This window comes from Diospyros lotus, chromosome 3 (assembly GCF_014633365.1).
Source record: "Diospyros lotus cultivar Yz01 chromosome 3, ASM1463336v1, whole genome shotgun sequence".
Lineage (NCBI taxonomy): Eukaryota > Viridiplantae > Streptophyta > Magnoliopsida > Ericales > Ebenaceae > Diospyros > Diospyros lotus.
In genome coordinates this window covers 39743928-39765549 of record NC_068340.1, presented here as the reverse complement: position 1 = coordinate 39765549, position 21622 = coordinate 39743928, and the positions used below count along the sequence as shown (strand labels likewise).

Genomic DNA, 21622 nt, shown 5'->3' with positions numbered 1-21622 from the left:
AATTTCAAAGTAAATGCGTTTTCCAATTTTTTATTTTGACAAATAATTTTTTAGAATAACAAAAAAAAAATGCATTTTTAAAAATTTCAAAATAAACACTCAAAATATAAAATTGAAAATGAATTCAAAACTCAAAATTGAAAATTGAAACACGAAGAGAACACCACTTTAATTTTCTTGTAGTTTTATTTTTAACGAAAAATCATTTTTAACATCATTTTTAAACAAAACTAAAATGACCTCCATGTTGAAAAAATTGACCAAGTACACAAATATGAAACAATTACACAATTAATATTAAAAAATTACACATAATTTTCTTTGTACTGAATACGATTTTTAATTAAAATTTTAAACACACAATTTTTGGAATTTGTTATTCTTCCTTTATATACAATTTATGATTGAATTTTCAAACATTATATTTAAAAGTTGAAAATTATTTTACATCTTAGCAACAATCATGATCAAAAATTGATATAAACTACTCCAAGGTGACATTCTATTGGCCTTATACCCATTCCTTTTATCTACCATGTAGGTATTTTTTTTTTTCAATTCATACCTGTCCCATTAAAAAAAAATCTTAAGTCCATATTGTTAGATATGAGCCCTAAAGACCAGTTCCAGTGACACAAAGGGACTCGATCTTGTAATTCTTTAAATATTATTTAAATGACAAGTTTATGTTTTTATTTAAATTACAATATAGTTTAAATTATAAAACATATATCCATTAGTATAATAAGAAGTGGATACCATTCTTAAGTGTTAAGAATACGAGTTACGGATAATCCACAATTTGTTATACTATAAACATGTTCCTGGCCATAGAATTCCTATCATGGATGATAGCAACTCGTAAAGGCCAGCACATTGTCTTCCTCCTTGTTTCAGTATGAGATACTGAAAGATAAGGTTGGTGAGTCTCGTGCCATTCTGTATGAGCTATAGAAGGAAGATAAGTGGGTGCTCGTTACAAGAACGAGTTCACTGAACGGGACTGTTAACATTAAATCACATGGGTTATTTCTCACGGGTCAATGATTTAATGTTAGCTGCGATTTTACAACTAGTCCTTAGACCTGAGATGACATGGATATCTGTGTATTGGTGGATTAGGATATCAACGATATCATGTGGTTGTTCTAATCAAGGATAATCATACGTATCTATGTGCCTGATTCAGTGATACATGAGGTATGTGTGCATTAGACATGGAATCTATCACCTCGAGATTTATGAGGAAGATATCCTATGCGATCCAGTAATCACTTGACGATAAATCCTTGGCCGAGGTAATATGACGATGGAATTTGTTCCATACGGGTTGTGTCATAATTTGTTAAGATTGATTTTGGATTTGGTCATATGACAAGATTAAGAGATTCGACCTACTGACCATGATCTCATATCTTGTCGGGATATAGGATGATAGAAGGATCGTATTATATGATAACGTAGTAAAATGTTCACAATACCCGCTTCACAATAAATTGGGCAATCATGATATATTGCTAGATGTCACTCATGATTTACGAGAATTAATTGTTGATTATTCTTGTTGCCAATTTATTTGTGGACCCAGAAAGTCCCACCCAAAAAGAAATTACTTTCAAAGAGAAAATAAATAAATTAGTAATTTTATAATTACTAATTATAGTGCATTTATTTATTGGATAAATAAGAATAATTAAATAATTATATTATGAATGTAATTATTTAATCATAGATTGGGTTGGGCCTTTTGCTAGTACATTAGGCTTGGCCAATGGCACTATTGGATTCAAATAAATTCCATTGGATTGGGCTTGGTCCAATTGCATTAAATGGAATGGGCTTGAGAAGCCCAACCCATTTAATGAAGAATAATTTTTAATTGGAACTATAAATAGCTCCAAACTCTTATTTTCTCTCATAAGTGTCTTCTTGATTCACTTGAATGTAGAGAGAATTTTGGAGAAGTGTTCTTGAATCCAAGAGGTAAGTTAGAAATTTTTGTGAAAAATTTCTTCTACTTATCTTCTCTCTTTGATATTCTTGAATAGAAGTGATTTCGGGTGGACCGACTCGGCATCCTACACTTGGAGGATTATACGGCGGGAAATCTAACGGTGAAATAAGATTTCATCAAAGAGGTATTTTTCGTTTATGCCTTCGTTTTATTAAAGCATAATTTCTGAAAAACGGGATACCTCCAAATTAAATTTTAATTTCCGCTGCGCATATGATAAGATCTATGTAACTCAACACATATCACTCTCAAATTGATCAAATTTATCGAATACACATTGAATTGGATAAAATTGTCATTTCAAATATTTGTTTATAAAAATAATATTTTCAAAAAAAGGTTACACGTAAACAGCCAATAGAATAAGTAATAAATTATTTTCATAAATATGAGACATATGTTGGCCCAAGTAATGAGCCAACGCCACGAGGGGAGTTGAATTAGATTTTTGAATTTTTTTACTTTAATCTCAAATACTAATATAAATTGTGTGTGGTGAATAAAATATACACGTAATATAAATATAAATATGTTCATAAATTCCAACTCAATATAAATTCCAACACTTCACAAATATCAAGTACCTCCTAAAATTTAAAGAGCAAGAGAAAGAGAAAAGTTAAATTCAGATTTATAGTAGTTCGGTTCCTCCTTAATTTTACATCCAATGCTCAATCTCTACTTGATATTTTAATCCACTAATTTCAATCTTCTTCATCAGTGAATATCAAACCTTTAAAAAGATCTTTTTTTGGATTCAAGATCACAACCAAATTTTATTTTTTTATGAATAAAGAATCACAACCTTCAATCTACTAGTTTTTCTCTTACTAAAAACTAGCAAATCTAATACCCAAGAGTTATACTTTAAACTTTTTAACACCCTACTCAACATAATGGTAGAAGTTTAGCTCACAAAGTTTCACAACCTTTCCCTTACAACAAATCTTCTCTAGGATAGATTTACAAATGAGATTCTAAAATTGACGAGGAAGACACTCGAAGCTCATATAAATGATTTTTCAATGGATTCTTATATTTCATGATCTTTTTAAAGGCCAAAAATCTTGTATTTATAGCCTTCAACCTTCACAACAAAAAATTAGTCGTTTGAGATCAAAACGCAAAAAGATAGTTTATAGAAAAATAATTGTTAGTAATTTTTCAAACATAACTGATTGACTATTAATTTTTCAAATAGTCGATAATTTGTTTAAAATTTTAAAAACACAGCCAATAGTTTTTGTGAAGTGTAAAAGGTAATCAATAGTTTTTCTAGATTTGACAAAAATAGTCGACAATTTGATGAAATTAATTAATAATTTAAGAGAGACAATGGACAGTTTACACTTTTTAATACTTATTAAAGTTTTGTAAAAATACTCATCATCAAAATTAAGTCAAAAACATAAAGATGAACTTTTTATTACAATATATAAGAAATTACCAAACAATATCTGCTCCAACAACCACGACGAAACCATGATCTACATAAAGATAAACTTTGACTTCATAAAAATACATATAAAAAAGCAATATCTTAAAAAGATGGCATCACTCAATCTGCAGTTGACCTCTCAAACCTTTTGTGGATACAATTTATTATTAGAATTGTGATGATATATATACGATTCTTCATATCATCAATAAATTAAAAAAAAGCATGTCTCCAAATTTTTTTTAATAAAAGAGTCCCGCAGTTGCTTTACAATAAGTTTTCACTTAATCAATTGCTATAAAATAAGCCCTTGTTGAATCATACTTTTCTATGTCACAATTGACTTATTTAAATAGCATTTCTGATTCTATTATATTACCAATAAATTTGTTATGTATGTGGTGAAATATTATCAATAAAATTAAAAAATATATAAATAAACAAATAAGTACATGTGAATACGACAATTATTTATAAAAATGTTGGGAGATAAATATTAAAATAATAGATAATATCATCATTAGATAATGGTTAAGTAACAATAAATGCATCTCATTTTCAATAAGTAAAAATATTAGGAGATACAAATGTATGAGACTTGTCTTAGAACTTAAGACATTTGAAATGGGAGAGCCTTCAAAATTATTGAAACTCAAGTCCAAATAACTTAGAAATTTCAGATTGAGCAACAAAAGTATAAGATTGCCCGTTAAATTTAGATTGAAAAGATCCAACCCAACCAGTCATATTATCGCAACACCTCTTGCAACAATCAGAGTCGTGAAGAATTAATCAAATCCCCTTTTCTCTGTTATTCCTCTTTCTTCTTCTCCTTCTTTGACCCATATGAGATATTTTACGTTTCTTCTACATTTTCCTTCCTTTATTGCTTTATATGTCTACATTAATCAAATATCAAAATCACGGCAAATAAAGTGAAAATGAAAAAGAAAATTAAAGATGCCAAATGCATGCAATTTGAAAGGCCCTAGAGATATTTAAAAAAAAAGCTTAATACATAAGAGTATTTATGACCATTAAGAAATGTGACTTTTAATTTCTCAACTAAAATTTTGACATATTTCCTCCTTCAACTATTTCTTTTCGTTATCTTATGTCCCCTTCCTTTACATGCCTATAACATATGTGTAATTCATGCTTTAACGGAAACTAACACCAAGAACTTAAGTAACTAAATAATGATAATATGTCAAAATTTTAGTTGAGAGACTAAAGACCATATTTCTTAATAGTCTAAGAATCCGCTTATGTAAATTTTTGGCAATATAGATTGAAAATTATAAAATAAAAAAAAAACCTAAACTCTCAAATTTGTGACACCATCCACCCCTATCTTTCCACTTGCTATCACCACCCCTCCAAGCCTATTATTGGATTCTGCCCTACTTATCTTCACAAATTTCTCACCAACATCAACTATATCTCTAGCTGTCGTCACTGTCACAATTGAAACTCTAGGTACCATCGAGAAGAAAGAGAAAAGAAAAACAAGGGTGTTGTTATTTGCAGATAGCTAGGGAAATAAGAGTGGCTATGATAGTGGCGATGACTAGCAAAAAGAACAAAAAAAAAGAAAAAGATAAAGATAGTGGTGGTGGTTTTATGACCAAGAGAAAAAGTATAAAGAAGAAAGGCAAGAGAGAAAAAGGGTTCAGGATTTGGGAAATTTGATTTTTTTTTCTTATTTTTATGGTTATTACAAGGGATGAGATGTAAATATTTAGTTTGATGTGTATAAATTAATATAATGTGTTAGAGAGTGTTCGTTTTACTTATCACTGCTAATTAAGTCATTATCTCTTAATTAGTTAATCAAAAGACTTAAGATGATGAAAAAAATGGTTGAAAGAGGGAGGAAATATGACAAAATTTTAGTTTAGGGGTTAATTAAAGGTAACATTTCTTAATAGTCCAAGGACCCTTATGTATTAATTCCCTAAAATTTGCTTAGGTGTTATATTCTTTGTCCTCTTCATATGCTTGTAATACATGTAATTCACTTTGTAATGGATACTAATGCTAAGGACTTAAGGTAACCAAAAAATGGTTGAAAGAGAAAATATGCATGTCAAGAATTTTAGTTGAAATACTAAAGGTCATATTTTTTAATAATTTAGTGATGGCCTTATGTATTAAGTCTTAAAAAAAAAAAATCTAAGAGATTTAAAATAAACTTAGTAGGCCTAAAAATAACTCGAGAGAAATATTTTAAATTAGAGTAATGAGCTCAACGTAAAAGGTATATTTATCTTAAAATTGATCCAAAAGTCCGAAACTAAATTCCAAATGAGCACAGACAAGAATATTAGCCCTTTATTGGAGAAAGAATGAAAATCGATTCAAATTCAACTGCAATGATGAGTCATATCTGACTATCTACATTGGAGGCCTACTCCTATTCTCACTTGTATATATTCAGGCTCTTCTTTGGAATTCATGGAAATATTGAACATCCCATTCTTTTTGAGAAATTAAATATGTTGCTAATTACTTAGTGCACTTGGATCACTCTTATCCATTAGATTTTCATATATTAGAGATCCTTCAAGTTGGCAGTGTGCCGGCTTCTAATGGTGATTAATTAGTTTGCATGTGTGTTTTATTTTAATGTACTATAAAAAAAAAAAAAAAAACCCACTGTGAACCCTTTAAATCTCGTTCATGAAAAGCCAACCAACAGAGTCCCAAGTACCATTAGAAAACTATAATTAAGAGGTAGAAAGTTAAAAAAATAAATTACTTGACTTTTATCCTCCTTAGGTTATTATAAGATCAAATGGCATCCAGGGGTTATCCCAGAGTGTCAACCTGGCGACTCCTATACGCACCTCCATCAAGTTTGAGGCACTGTCTTGAAATCAAAACTAAGGAAAAATTCAGACCCTATTTAACCTCATCTTCTGTTGTAATACCCCGAGAGCCCAGAGAAATTAGAATATATCGAGAATAGTGTAAGAAAGGTAACAACACCAGCTGGATACCTTTTGGGCTGAATGTTGGCAAAGAACTCCCAAGTTAAGCGTGCTTGACCTGGGGCAATCCATGGATGGGTGACCCCCTGGGAAGTTCGTGTAGGCCCATCAGGGTAAGTTGTTCCGGTTCTTTCTATCGCTCGATGTGGGATGTTACAGGTGGTATCAGAGCCGACCCTTGGCGAAAGCGGTCCGATGAGGGCGGGGAGTGGCGCCGGGGCTTGAGGGCCTGTACAAGGAGCGGCTTCTGGCAGGCTTCTAGGATGGCAGCCCCCAAGGGGAGAAGGTCTGGGACCAGTTGTAAGGTCGCATGACGAGGACGTCATGTGCTTAAGGGGGGGAGAATGTAATACCCCGAGAGCCCAGAGAAGTTAGAATATATCGAGGATAGTGTAAGAAAGGTAACAACACCAGCTGGATACCTTTTGGGCTGAATGTTGGCAAAGAACTCCCAAGTTAAGCGTGCTTGACCTGGGGTAATCCAGGGATGGGTGACCCCCCTGGGAAGTTCGTGTAGGCCCATCAGGGTAAGTTGTTCCGGTTCTTTCTATCGCTCGATGTGGGATGTTACAGGTGGTATCAGAGCCGACCCTTGGCGAAAGCGGTCCGATGAGGGCGGGGAGTGGCGCCGGGGCTTGAGGGCCTGTACAAGGAGCGGCTTCTGGCAGGCTTCTAGGATGGCAGCCCCCAAGGGGAGAAGGTTTGGGACCAGTTGTAAGGTCGCATGACGAGGACGTCATGTGCTTAAGGGGGGGAGAATGTAATACCCCGAGAGCCCAGAGAAGTTAGAATATATCGAGGATAGTGTAAGAAAGGTAACAACACCAGCTGGATACCTTTTGGGCTGAATGTTGGCAAAGAACTCCCAAGTTAAGCGTGCTTGACCTGGGGCAATCCATGGATGGGTGACCCCCCTGGGAAGTTCGTGTAGGCCCATCAGGGTAAGTTGTTCCGGTCCTTCCTATCGCTCGATGCGGGATGTTACATCTGTGCTCTGGGGCCAGCTGGGGGACACCGACGAGGGGGTGTAAACCCAAGATCAAATGGGACCCCTTACATATAAAAATAAAATAGAGAAGGATGCCTATTAATTGTTGCCACCATTGTCCAATGTTGTCCATAACGTTGATGCCTATTGAAAAAGATGGATGGTTGTCGAAAAGGACAATTTGCAATAAAAAAAAAAAAAAGGAGAGATAAGACTTAGCTAACAAGGGCAAAATGGATATTTTCTTATGCAATAATTGAATAGCAGGGAAGATATTTGTCATTTTTTATATGTCAGTTTATGTCCTTCCGTCAAATTTTAGAGGTGATTAATATAATTTACCTTAATTATTATATGATTTTTTTTAAAAAAAACTAAAATAGAAGTGTTTGATAGCTATTTTTTTTTAAAGAAAAGAAAAAATTTATACTAAAAGAGCACCAAAGATCAATTTTTTTTAAAAAAAAAAAAAATTGTATTTTTTAATTTTTGTTGTAATAAAAGTTAATATTTCTCATATTTTTATACAAGTGTCATTAGTAATAAATATTTATCCCTTCTTCTGTGTAGTGTGTGATGCTGGATATCATACAACCTATTAATTATCATTATTAAAAAATAAGAATATTTATAGAAAAATAGTTTATAATCATAAAAAAAAAAAATTGTCATCTAATTTTAATAATATTTTTGTAGAAAAGTAAATGTTAATTTTCAATTACTAATCCATCATAATATGAAAGCAATGAAAGGCCTTTTTGTTCACTACTATCCTCTCACAAGAATAATTTATCATATAACCATTTCAAAAAAAAAAATAAAAGAAAAAAAAATGTAAACATAACCAAACAGATAATAGATGAGAAAATATTTGAAAAAATATTTGTATTGATACGACACATAATACAATATTTCAATACACAAATATCACTTCAAATATTGAAATGTCCAAATAACATTTCCAACGTATAAAACGGGTCACTTAACAAGCAAATTCTATCCAAACATTAGCAAAACCTATAAGTATGTTAAATTGAATATTATCTTCAAAATTAAAGAAAAAATGCTAACTCTTTGAAACCAACTCCAATTCCACATAATGCTTCACATAATGGTACAAGCATTTGGGTTTTCATCGCTGAAGAGCGCAGTGAGCCTCTCGACAGGTGCGTTAGGGCTGGGCAGTGCTTGAGCGACGTTCTTGACAAAGCCGGAGGGTGCCTTCTTGTCATAAGCTTGAGGGACATAAGGATAGTACACCAAATTGTAGGGCACATAGGGCCAAAACTCAGCCCTCTTTCCAGTGCTCTTTACTCTTTCTAACACCTTGTTAGGCTTCACGTACCCGCTAACCGTCACCCGGCTTTGCTTCCGGTTCACGTCGACGGATTTTACTCCTATTCTAAAAATTTTGGGTTAGCTACTCATCCACTATATCGAATGTTACTCTCAAATTTTGCACTTTGTAATAAGCTGATCATTATACTTTTATTTTTGTCACCACAACCACTAAATTTTAATTTTTGTTATAATTTAATCATTCTTTTAATTTTTCATCAATTTTTTTTTCGAGAGCTAACATGGTAGACATTAGTATATAAATTTCAAAATCACTTTATTATGGAATTTATGTTAATCTTAACATTAAATGATTTTTTGAGTTTATATTAATATATGTTACATTAGTTTTCATTAACAATTTTTGATAAAAAAAAATCAAAAGAATGACTAGATTATAACAAGAATTAAAGTTTAGCACTATGGTGATACAAATTAAAATACCGTAATTAATTTGTTAGGAAGTATAAAATTTAGAGAGTTGTGGTATAATTTACCCAAACGATGTGATATATGGTAAAACTTGAATATATATGGTAAAACTTGAATAGAAAGTCATATTTAAAAGAGATGAGATCAAAGATCACCTTAACGATAAGAGATTATAGTGGTCCACGACATATTTCTCTATGTTTATCTAGTGATGATATGTTTTGTGAGCTATTGCATGCAACTAACGAGTTTGGTAGTACATACTTGGAAGAGAAGTGGTCACGAGTTTCATTGACAACAAAAAAGAAGAAAAAGAAAAATGCATTTAAAAATTTATGTAATATTAAAGTTAAAAAGAATTTTATAAGACAACTCTATAAGACTAGTTTTGTTGTATGGTATAAAATGTTAATAATACAAATTTGAAAGAAGAAGAATAGAGACTTATGTGACAAAATGAATGAAATTAAATAAATATTTAGCAAAAAATTAAAAAAAAATGATAGAATACTCTTAAACATGTTATGATATATGAACTTGCAGAAAATAAAATCATTAATAGAAATAATTGACAACTTAAACTTATTTAGCCAAATCTATATAATAAAATTAGAATTTAATATATGATTATTATTATTATTATGGAGCCAAAACTCTAAGTAATAAAAATAATATCATAAAGAGATAAAAGCTTTATAAAAAATAACGTAGATTAATTTGTTGGTCCTTATGTGGATTGAAAAGATGAAGCCACTTATAATAACAAAATCTTTTATATTATGCAATAATATTTAGTATATTATACTGCACGACTAATAAATATAAATATATAATACATTAATACAAGATTGTCACACTAATTGCTCCTCCTGAATATCTGGATAGTATTTTAAAAAAAAATAATTATTATAAATTAAGATATTACTTTCCATTAGCTAATGAATGGTTGATAAAATAAAGACTGATAAGGACGCTCCATTTATTATGGAAGCTGACTAAACATTCAAGTTGGTTCAATCATTTCAAGTGTCTGTTTTTTGTTTGTTGGGACTTTGGCTGCATTTATTGCATTCTTTTCTCTAGAAAGGCTGCCACTAATTTAATTTAGCATAACAACGGTCCTTGTCCTAATTTTGGGTTATTTGACGTAAGTTTGGATCTAGTTGATGGTGTGCAAATGATATTTTTTACCTAAATTTTTGCGAGGTCATGCTCGTTATGATGCAGGATGGGGCTTATGTGCCCTTTTGCATCGTGTGTGGTTGATGATGTACTTCATCCACCACCTGCCAAGTGTAGAGTTTTGTTTTATTTTTTTTTATTTGGTTAACACATCATTACAAATGTTTTCTGCTATTCAATCTCACGATTCCAATAGAAGATGTAAATCAAGGAACCTAATAATTAGTTTCTATTCCTAGTCTCTTTTCGCTGACGTGAGGACGATCTAATATTCTTTCAATTTTTATGATGATCCTTAATTGCTGAGTTTTTTTTCTTATCCAGGGGTCAAACACGGAACCCAAATGTCCAAAAAGTAACACTCCAACGATTCTTCTTTTATCAATTGATCTCCATCTCGAGGTGTAGTGTTTTGTTTTGTTCATATAGGTGGAGTGGTTTGGATGATTTTAGATATCTCATGTTAAAAAAATATTATTAATAATAATAAGTTAAGGTTGTGTTAGTAGCCCTCTTATGGGTACTAGTTAAGTCGAAGTTTTATATATCCCCTTTTATAAATAATAATAATAATAATAATAATAATAATAATATTAAGATGGGGAGAGAGAACTACATCTACCAATGGAAATTTATCTCACAACCACTTTTAAGAACTCAGATTGAAGTCTTCAAGTTTCATGAATGATACTCCCTACAAATGTTTTAAAATATTTAATCTCATAACCACTTTAAGAACTTTAATGTTTGTCTAAATTTTGTCTTAAAAAATATACAAATTAGACTACAAGTGTGTGTGTGTATATATATATATATAGAGAGAGAGAGAGAGAGAGAGAGAGAGAGAGAGAACCTTTCATGGAGGAAACAGCATGTTTAACTCGTCGTTCACAGCCATCACAGTCCATTTTCACTTTGATCTCAACCGTCTGAAAATTAAGAATGAAATTAATTAACTAAGCAAAACCCGCCTCCAAAATGTAATTTAGAACCAATACGTACTGTGGGAGAAGAACAAGTAAGCCATCCAATGAAACCACGGAGAAGAAGAAGAAGAAGAAGAAGAAGAAGAAGAAGAAAAAGGGTATCTACCTGCATAACTTTGTTCTTGCTTTTCCTTGTGTTTACAGTGCACAAATTCGAAAGATGATCCAGGTAACCCATTTTCACAGAGAGAGAGAGAGAGAGAGAGAGATGGGCTGATAATGGATTGACTGACTACGAGTCTTATATATACACATACACGAGGTGTATATAAAGAGCTTCCATGGGGAAGGAGTATATGTTATTTTACTAGCTATTAATAGTTAAGATATAATAAATGTGTTTTATTTTTATATAATATTTATTTATTATACTTTAATTTTAATTATAAAATATTTTTATTAATTGATAATAATTTATTAAATTTTGTGATGTGTCATTAATTAATAATAATATTTTGTAATTGAAAATAAAGTGTACTAAATCAATATTATTTAAAAACTACATTACCCGTATAAGTAGTGATTAGCGTTATTTTTATTATTTTCATATAATTTTTATCTAAAAGATGTCATTAAGTATTATATTATATTGTGGCTAAGTTATATTTAATTTGATAAGTTATCAATAATTTTGATCTTAGTTTTTCTAGTATAATGTTTAATATGTTATACTATTAGGTAAATTCTACCTCAATTCTCAAAATATAATTTGCGTTATTTTATAAAAAAATTATTGTGATTTAAATTTAGCATTTTGTTGAGAAAAAGGTTTTGAGTTGGATGAAAACTTTGATTCGCCCGATGCTTATTTAATGGTGGAGTAGGAGACATTACTTTAACACTAACTAATCAAGCATTTCGAAAAAATACACTATGCAAGGGTTCGTATAAATAAAGGTGTTATAAATTTAAGTGAAAGAGATATCGTGACTTTTTAGTATTAAACGTTAGTCGACAAGTATAGTGTTAAATTATTTTTTTTAGTTTATTAATTTATTGATTATACATATTAAATATATTACTATCAAAATTTTTTATTTATATTATTTTAACTTGCATCCAAAAATATGATTAATTCTAATCTTCTTTTATCAAAATTAATTAGTTTTACTCTTCTTTTGTAAAGATTAAGGTACAACGCAAGGGAACGTATTGCCCCCTAGCAAAATTAAGTGATATTGAATTGGTGAGGTTCACTATTTGTAACACTATGAAATTTGGGACATAAATAATAAATATTAATATTGGTGTTTGAAGTTAGTATGGAATATTTGGGGATTTAAAAGAAAAATATTTATTTATGTAATTTTGAGGAAATAGGAAATTTAGTTATTTAATTAAATTACATGGGAATATTTATGGAAATAAGGACATAACGATTTAATTTGTATTTTGGTGATTATTGAGTATTTATTGTTTAAATAAAATAATTATTTATTGGGGAGTATTTAAAAAAATAATAAATTAAATTAATTTAGTGATTTTTAAAAATTATGGGGTGAAAGTGAAATAAAGAATAAAAGAAATGGGAGTGGTGAGTGGCATTTTCAAAATCTTTGGGTGCTGAACCTGATTTGTGGAAGTGGCCGCAAATCACTTTAAATATAATTGGAACAGATATATGTATGAGGGAGCGTGTGTGCAGGTGACTGGTGCAGGTTCGAGGTTTTGGGAAAGTAGACGCGCGACTGGGGAAAAATGCTGATTTTAATCAGCAGCCCAGCCCCAAAACGACGTTGTTTTGGGGCTAGGCGGTGGCACCAGCTGGCTGCCACGCGGCAGCTTCTAGTGGCCCAATTCCTTGGCTTTTTAAAAGCCAATTTAAGTGAAATTTCGCCCGAAATTTAGCAGCAAACAGAGAGGAAGATAGGAAGAAGAAGAACAGTGCGCGCAAGGCCATTTTTGAGGAGAAATCCAAGATTAAACTTGGTTTAAATGGGTTTTAATCAGCCAGGTAAGTAAATAAATATGTATTAAACATTTTGTACGGTTAGAATTTCATTTTGGGTTTAATTTTATTAATTTTGGGAGTTTAATCAAATTTGCAGCGTGTATTAATTTGGTGGTGTTTAAGCGTGGAAACGCTGTAAACAGCTAAATAGAGGCAAGCTCCCTCTACCCTTGCAATCTTTTTCTATTTTATGAATCCCTCGTATTCTCTTAATTCGTTTCGGTTTCGCGTATTAATTATATGAATTAAGGATATTATTTGCATGATTTAATTTAAAATAAATATGAGATTTATTAGAATTTTATTTGCGGTGCGCCTACGTGGGATTTTAGACGGTTAAATTATTTATATTACACGGTTAGATTTAATTAATGTGAGTCACGATTTTATTAATAGCTATTAAACGTTTTACTTCGCAGTGAGAGTGCAAGAAGGGTAGGAAATGGCCGTGTAAAGGCAAGCTTCTAACCTTCTTCTCATGATTTTTAATTCCCGTGAAAGACCTTGTGATTTCCCGTATTTTATCTTTTCCCTTACTTTAATTCGGCGTCTAGCATTATTTATTAAGTTATTATTCATTTGTTTTAATTTAAATTAAATCCGAGACTTCTAGAGTTTTATTTATTATATGCCTACGGGGGTTTGCACCGCCCCCATTTCTTTCGGAATGATGCTGAACCAGCTTGGGGACTAGGTTCCTAGACGTGCGGGTTTATTTACGATTTTTCTTGGATTTATTTATGGTTCGGTTAGAGCTATCGAGCAGTGAGACAGGGGTCAGTTGTTGGTGACGTTGGGGTAGACTATTGTATGGCTCTGATGTGGACGGTCGGGTGGACACTTCTAGTCACTGGCCGTTGACCGGTGCCGGGCACTGCTGACTACCTCTACCAGTTTGTGATTTTCTACACATTTAGATTCATTATACTACTGTTCATGATTTGATACGCACATGAGTACGGGTTGCATGTTGGGATATTTATTTATTGAGTATGCTTGGACACGGACATGATAGTTTGGTCAGGTTGCATCGGGCATATGCATCGCGTGTGGTTTACTATGCAGGTGAGCATGACCTGATGCCTGGATGTATGGGTGCCAGTGTATCACGTTGATGCTCACTACGCCATTGCATTTTTATGTGCATTGCATGGTTACTGGTAGTTATTAGTTCTCGGACGAGAAGATCGTTCCGAGAGAGCCTATGGCTCGGGTGTCGGGAGTACCGACAAGGACATACGGGTGGCGAGAGTACCGACCCGGGATGGCGCGCATAGGCTGCTGGAGATATTTGCTGCCTTTCAGAGCAGCGGCAAGTTGGTATGGGATTTGGGTGCCAGGTGTCTTATGTGGGCCCTAAGGACCGGTATGTACTTTTATTATGCTATACTATTGTGTGGTAGCGTCTCATGGCTTGTGTGTGCTTGGGGGCTGGTATTCTGGGGAGAGTTTATTAGATTTATACAGCCTTCAGCCTTTCTTTCTTTATGCTTGCTGAGTCTCTTGACTCACTCTACTTTCCATCATTCCAGGTAGTGGCAGTGTGGGCCATGGCAAGGGAGTCATCTTTTAGCGGTAGAGTCGGTATGGTGTACAGGCAGTCCTGTCAATCCCTATCAACTCTGATGGTTGAGTAAGATCTACTCTATTATTTTGTACTGTGCCAGGTCTTTCCTCGAGTCTCGTAAATGTCGGCACATGAGTCTGTGTTCATTTATTTATTATGTGATTGCTGTGTTAACGGGGTACCCGTAGTGCATGCATGTGTTTAGCTTCGCTTCCACTGTTCTTATTTTTGTGTGTGCATGCCAAGGTGGTTTTGACTTATGTTTATTCTTTTTCTTCTCCTGTAGGCACTTTCGTTCGGATAGTTCGGGTGATTGGGGATATCCGGCGGGATGGTTGCACTATTTTTTTAATTTAATTAGGTTCTAGAAGACTTCTTATACCTTCAAATTCGGGAAGAATTTAGATGTAATTTATCAATATTGTTTTATATAAAAATTTTCAAACAATATTATATGGAAGAATTAAATGCCACGACCATCAATCATGTCAATTGGGCAAGGAATAGAGGTTTCATATTGACACCGACTTATGTGTCCTAATCCTGCCAGAGAAGGCAAAAATATCAGGCTAATCAAAAGGGTATTTTGGGTTTTTTGATTGGGCCCCAGCTGATGAGTACCAGAAGATCATGCCCTGCCCAAGTTATCTCCCCTTTTAATTTTGGTTTTAATCAAAAGGGTATTTTGGGGTTTGTAGTTTAATGTATATAATATAGTATAATATACATTAAACTATGCAGGAGTTTATTAGTAACGCTCTTAATGATTTTTTATAAATAAATATTATATTATATAAATACCATTTTCAAAAATTTTATTATCCATTTTCATGAATTATTTTTTAGCTATAGCTACTATTTATAAATATAACTTGTAGATTATTTCTTAAAATAACTATAAATTCCATAAAAAGAACTAAAAATATTCCCAAAAAAGACCTAAAAATTTCATAAAAAATATTTAAAGATAATAGGAAAATACCTAAATTTCATAAAAGACCTAAAAATAAAAAAAAACCTAAATAAAACATATAAAATGAAATTTTGGTTTTTTTATGAAATATAAAATGAAATTTATGTTTTTTATATTATTTCTGGTCTTTTAATAAAAATTTTAGGTCTTTTGATTAAATTTAGGTTTTTTTTATAAATATTTTTAGGCTTTTTTTTTTTTTTTATGAAATTTAGGTCTTTTTGCATATTTTTAGGTCTTTTTATGAAATTTTTAGGTATTTTAAAGAAATTTAGGTCTTTTCTAAATATTTTTAGATCTTTTATGAAATCTGTATATCTTTTTATAAAATTTATCCTTTTTTTAGGTATTTTTATAAAATTTTTAGATCTTTTAAGAAATTTAGCTCATTTATTGAATATTTTTGTGTCTTTTTGTGAAATTTAGGTTTTTTTTATTAAATTTGATCCCTTTTTTTATATCATGGACCAAATTTTAATTTTTTTTAATTATTGAAGGGTCAAATATTATATTTATGTATTAAAATCAATTTAACATGACATTTTACGTAGCATAGATAACAGTTTTGCTTACTTCCAGTTACGATAATCACTTAAAATAATAATTTTTAATAATTAAGATGTCGAATCTTAATATTTTATACTTCAAAAACTCAATATAATATTTTTTAATTATTAAAAGATCACCGTATGTATTAAGGCTTATATTTTTATTATGTATTAGATAAATTTATTACACTCACAGATTGCTTGTTTTTTATAATTAGGGTTTGAACACAATTTGGTGCATTATTGAGGCGAGGATGTGATGGGTGCTAAAGCTACCAAAACCAACGCTGAATTTATCATTTCTATTAATTTGTGTTTCTCATTTATTTCAAAATTTGTTATTTTATGTGGTACTCTGTTCTTGGAGAAGTTATTGCATATGCTGTCTTGATTGAGATTCTCAATTGTGGCACAAAGTAACATATAATGTAATATTATTTACATATTAAAATGTAATTTTCTCATAAAACTTATGTATTGATATGTTGAACATTTATATTAATATGATATAAAATATAATATATTAATGTATGAGTATTATTAAAAATGTTATGATTGAGTGTTTAAATAGCATCTTTAAGATATATATATATATATGTGTGTGTGTGTGTGTGATTTTGCTAGCTATTTCCTTTAAGGCACTCGTTAAAATGCATTTAATACACTTATGTACGCGATTTCGAGGTGAAGTGTCCAAAGCAAAGTTGCGTTGTTGGAAGAATGAAAGGAATTGCTCAATGCAGGTTTTAGTTTTGATCTTTATGCGACTCTCCTCTAACAATCATTAAGCTCAATGCAAGTTCTAGTATTTTGAGATGATCATTTTTACATGATTCTCGGTATTCGTGTCATTGATTACGTTAGAAGAGGTAAATCATAGATTCAATATTTGTTTCTTGCGCAGGACAAAAATTGAACTCACTACCCATTGAATTAATACTAGCATATTGCTCATTCAATCGCTCGATTTATGCTTTGGGGGCCAAATTTTAGTATCTTTTATGTCTTGTTAGAGAGGAGAAAGAGAAATGTATTTCAATTTTAAGAGAATTTTATTGGATTGGATTTGTTGGTTCAAATTGGCACTTGTAGATGAACAAATATTTGAACATTTTAAATTTGACATTTGTAGTGACATTTGTATTAATATATTGTGTATAATATGTTATATTAATGTAAATGTATAAAACATCAATGAAAAACGTTAAATATAAGTGTTTAAATAATTTTTCGATCCCCACTTAGAAAGAAAATTTCTTAATTGTCGATAAAAAGACAAATGAATAAAAATAAATAAATAATATATCAAGCATGTTACGAGACCTATATTTAATTACAAAAATATTAGAGAAAACAAGAGGAAACCTGATAACCAAGCCCCTCAAACAAAAATAGCCCAAAACTTGTAAAAATATCAGACTGGCACAGGGAGAATAAGCCCATAATTGATTTTCTTTTTCTATGAATATAAATGCATTTTAATATATATATATGTGTGAATTATTTATCAAAATAAACATTGCAAGAGTTGAATTTAGAATTTAAGAATTTTAAACTTTTAATTTACTATTAATTAGCGAATGCTTCATTAAGTGGTTGAAATTGAAGTTGCCCCAAGTTGTTATGTGAATTGAACCCAAAGTTTTGACAAATTATAATGCTTGGCCCAAGGGTCCTCCTATTGATCCAACGAACCAATTGCGAATAATGATAGCTCAATTACAATTACGCCCGAAGGCAAAGCTGAATGATTTATTTAGATTAAAAGGATTTGGGCTTCATTTTGAATGTTCATTTGGGCCCAGACCAATAGTAATCAATCTAAACCAAAGTGCCTATGTGGATTTTAAATATAAAGTGGGCAATGCTACGGTCGCTCATCCTCCGAACCTGCCACATTATGTTGTGAGCGAGGAAATTTTGACGGTAGTATTAGTACAGCAAAGGCACATTGATTAGGGAAACTTTTGTTGAGCTTCAAGATAGTATTTAGTTTTCTTTTTTCCTTATTCTAAAGAAACTAAAATGGGCAAATTAATTTACGGTAAATGCGGGTCATAAAGAGTATTTTTATTTTATTTTTTGCTACAATTTTATTAAAAGGATTTCAAGGAATACTTTAAAAAAGATGACATCATTCAATCTCCATTGGTTGACCTCTTAAACTTTCTATGCATCCAATTCATTGTTAGAATTGTGATGACATATATGTAGTTCTTCATGTCATCAATAAATTGAAAATAAGTATGCCTCCAAGTTTTCTTCAATAAAAGAGTTTCATAAACTCCCCAAAAACTAATAATAAATCCAAGTATCATGCTAATATAAAACCCAAACATTTCAAAGTCTTTAACATTTTTATAAATTGCAAATGTTGTTTTTTGATAGTTCTGTTGATCAGTGCAGTTTATCTAGAGAGGAGCCCCACAAAATCTTGAATTGCCCATAAATCCATATTCATTAAAGCTTTGGAGTTGAGTGTTCGTAGGGATCCTTCCAAACAAGTTGTTGAACGACAAGTTCAAGTTAACAAGAAATGTCAAGGTTGAGATGCTTTGAGGAATTTCACCTGAAAGATGGTTTCTTGAGACATCAAGAGACTAACATTTTCATGTTTTCAAGTTTCTCCGACAATTTTCCAACGAATTGATTATGAGACTAATTCAGAAAATGTAATCCTGCAAGACTTGATATTTCAGAAGGATTTGATCTAGATAAGCCTTTACTTAAAAGATCTATGCTCATAACAAGTGGTAGAATCTCTTTGTACTCCTGTTCCCTTCATTTTATGACCAATGAAAGTTTTTCCACATATTTTGTATAGTTGGGATACATAAGAGCACGGAAGTATGATGTATTTGTGACAACCATCTCAGTGATATTACTAAGGCATTTTGGAATGCTTCCAACTAGGTTATTATTGTCAAGATCAAGTACTATAAGAGAGGAAAGATGGCATATATGTAGTGGAATGTTACCAGTAAATTTGTTCGAGTTTAAGCAGAGAACTGATAAATTTGTAATATGTCCCAACCAACTTGGTATAGTTCTTGTCAATTCATTTTCACCCAGGTTTATGAGACCCAAAAATTGACAATTCTTTAATGATGAAGGTATATATCCAAATAATTTATTGTTATGCAACTGCAGAGATTGAAGCTTAGATAAAGAATCCATTGAGATGGGAATTTCACCGTACAAGTTGTTGTTTCTCAAGTTGACATGGATCAAGGATTGCCAATTCACCCAACAATGAGAAAGTTTGCTCGACAAAAGGTTATATGAAGCATCCAAAACTTCTAATGTATTTTGTTTATTTTCCTTTTGGCAAAGGAAATTGGAAATAGGTTCTGAAAATTATTATTTGCAATAATAAAAAACTTAACATTTGAACTGAGATGTGGTAGTTTGCCTCTAAATCTATTATAGCTAATATCAATGAAAGTGGAATTTAGCATAGCGGAGGACAAGTCACCATCAATCTAGTTTTTTGAGAGATTAATAAAGTCAATGTGTAAAGCCCAATCCCAAAACCAGCGTGGAATTGTGTCTGATATCCCAATTTTGGAAATGTCTAAGTGAAGAAGAGATGTCTGTATTTTTAGCCATGAAGGAAAATTTGGACCCATTTTGCAAGAACTAACTCTAAGATATTCCAATTGAAAAGATGGAACCCTAGTGGAGCTGATGTTGTAGGAGAAAGTGTTGCTAGACAAATAAAGAGCCTTTAGTTTTGAGAGTTTGGATAGATTAGCCTCTTTAACAATTCCTTCTAGGAGATTATTACTAATGTCCAAGGTCACTAAATTTGAGAGAACCCAAATGTTCTTTGGAAGAGTTCCATTCAATTGATTTCCAAAGAGATCTAAAGATTCCAAGAATGACAAGTTATTAAGAGATTCAAGAATTGGACAATTCAATTGATTTCTAGAGAGATCTAATGATTCCAAGGATGACAAGTTACTAAGGGATTCAGGAATTAGACCATTCAATTGATTTCTAAAGAGATCTAATAATTCCAAGGATGACAAATTATCAAGAGATTCAAGAATTGGACCATTCAATTGATTTCCAAAGAGATCTGACAAGTTACCAAAGGATTCAGGAATTGGACCATTCAATTGATTTTCGAAAAGATATAATGATTCCAAGGATGATAAGTTACTAAGAGATTCAGGAATTGGACCATTCAATTTATTATCAGATAGTCCAAGTTCTTGAAGATGTTTGAATTGCCCAACCTCATATGGTATAAAACCATACAAAGAGTTAGCATCAAGAGAAAGGCTTCGAAGGCTGCTAGTAAGATTGAATAACCACTTTGGAATCTCACAATTGAAATTACTTTCAGAAAGATCAAGGGTTGTGAGGGATGTAAAATTGACATGTTCAAGTGAGGGAGTCAAATTCTCAAGCTGGCAATCACTCAAATGTAATTCTGAAAGGGAAGGAAGGCTGCTCACCTCTCGAAGCCAATTAACTTCCCTGCTAAGGTTGACATTACTCATATCAAGATATTCCAAAGCACGAAGATGAGCAATCCAATTAAGGTAACGGATGTTGGACAGATTTCGAAGGTGATGAGGAATCAAACCCCTAAATCCAGCTTCAAAGAGATCCAGATGCACGAGACTTGTCATAGAACCTAAGAAACTTGGAATGGGAGAGCCTCCAAAATTATTGTTGTAACTCAAGTTCAAATAACTCAGAAATTGCAACAATCGGAGTCGTGAACATGGGGAGACCAAGAAGATAGAGCGCCTGGAGGATCAGAGGAGTGAGCTTGCTTGAAATCCAAAAGGGCTTGCTTTTCCTTCTCATTGCAACTCACAGCTCCACTGCTGGCTGTTGCGCACACAGACCAAACCAACACAAACACTGCCAGTGTCCGCATTATGCAAAGCAAAGGGAGAGATAAAGAGAGTGAAGAATATGATATTTGCTTGGGTTCTGGCAGCCTCCTCGTAGGTAGAAGTATATATATAAAAACTATGTGATGAGTTAATGCCTCAAAGTCTTTGTTTAGTATATTTAAAAAGAAAGTTATATTAATTTAAAAAGGAAAAAGAAAGTTATGAATGCAAAATTAATTTCACATGAGTCTTTGCTCTTTGTCCTTGTAGTTGTATAATAAGTCTTTGTTTAGTATATACTAGCGAAAAGGTGCATCCCAGCCGTGTCACATAAGTTAAAAAATATATTTAATTTAGTT

At 31.8% G+C, this 21622-nt stretch overlaps 2 protein-coding genes across 8 annotated transcripts in view; both read right to left on the bottom strand.

Annotated features, from left to right (window-relative positions):
• Nucleotides 1–7185, bottom strand: part of LOC127797296 (uncharacterized) — a 92613-nt gene extending 85428 nt beyond the window's left edge. Inside the window, exon 1 of one of the 2 annotated variants that reach the window (XM_052330084.1) lies at nucleotides 6868–7185. In XM_052330084.1, the coding sequence (XP_052186044.1) occupies nucleotides 6868–7185 (318 nt within the window). Of the gene's footprint in view, nucleotides 1–6454; nucleotides 6772–6867 lie in introns of those variants that run through there. The other variant, XM_052330085.1, reaches the window with a different exon arrangement.
• LOC127797295 (heavy metal-associated isoprenylated plant protein 21-like) overlaps nucleotides 4122–21622 on the bottom strand; it is a 65676-nt gene continuing 48175 nt past the window's right edge. For 2 of the 6 annotated variants that reach the window (XM_052330077.1, XM_052330079.1), the window contains exons 2-4: nucleotides 11388–11464; nucleotides 11239–11314; nucleotides 8302–8830 (exon numbers count right to left, since the gene is read on the bottom strand). In XM_052330077.1, coding sequence (XP_052186037.1) covers nucleotides 8538–8830; nucleotides 11239–11314; nucleotides 11388–11464 — 446 coding nt within the window. In that variant the 3' untranslated portion in view covers nucleotides 8302–8537. The other 4 variants (XR_008022174.1, XM_052330083.1, XM_052330081.1 and 1 more) reach the window with 4 other exon arrangements.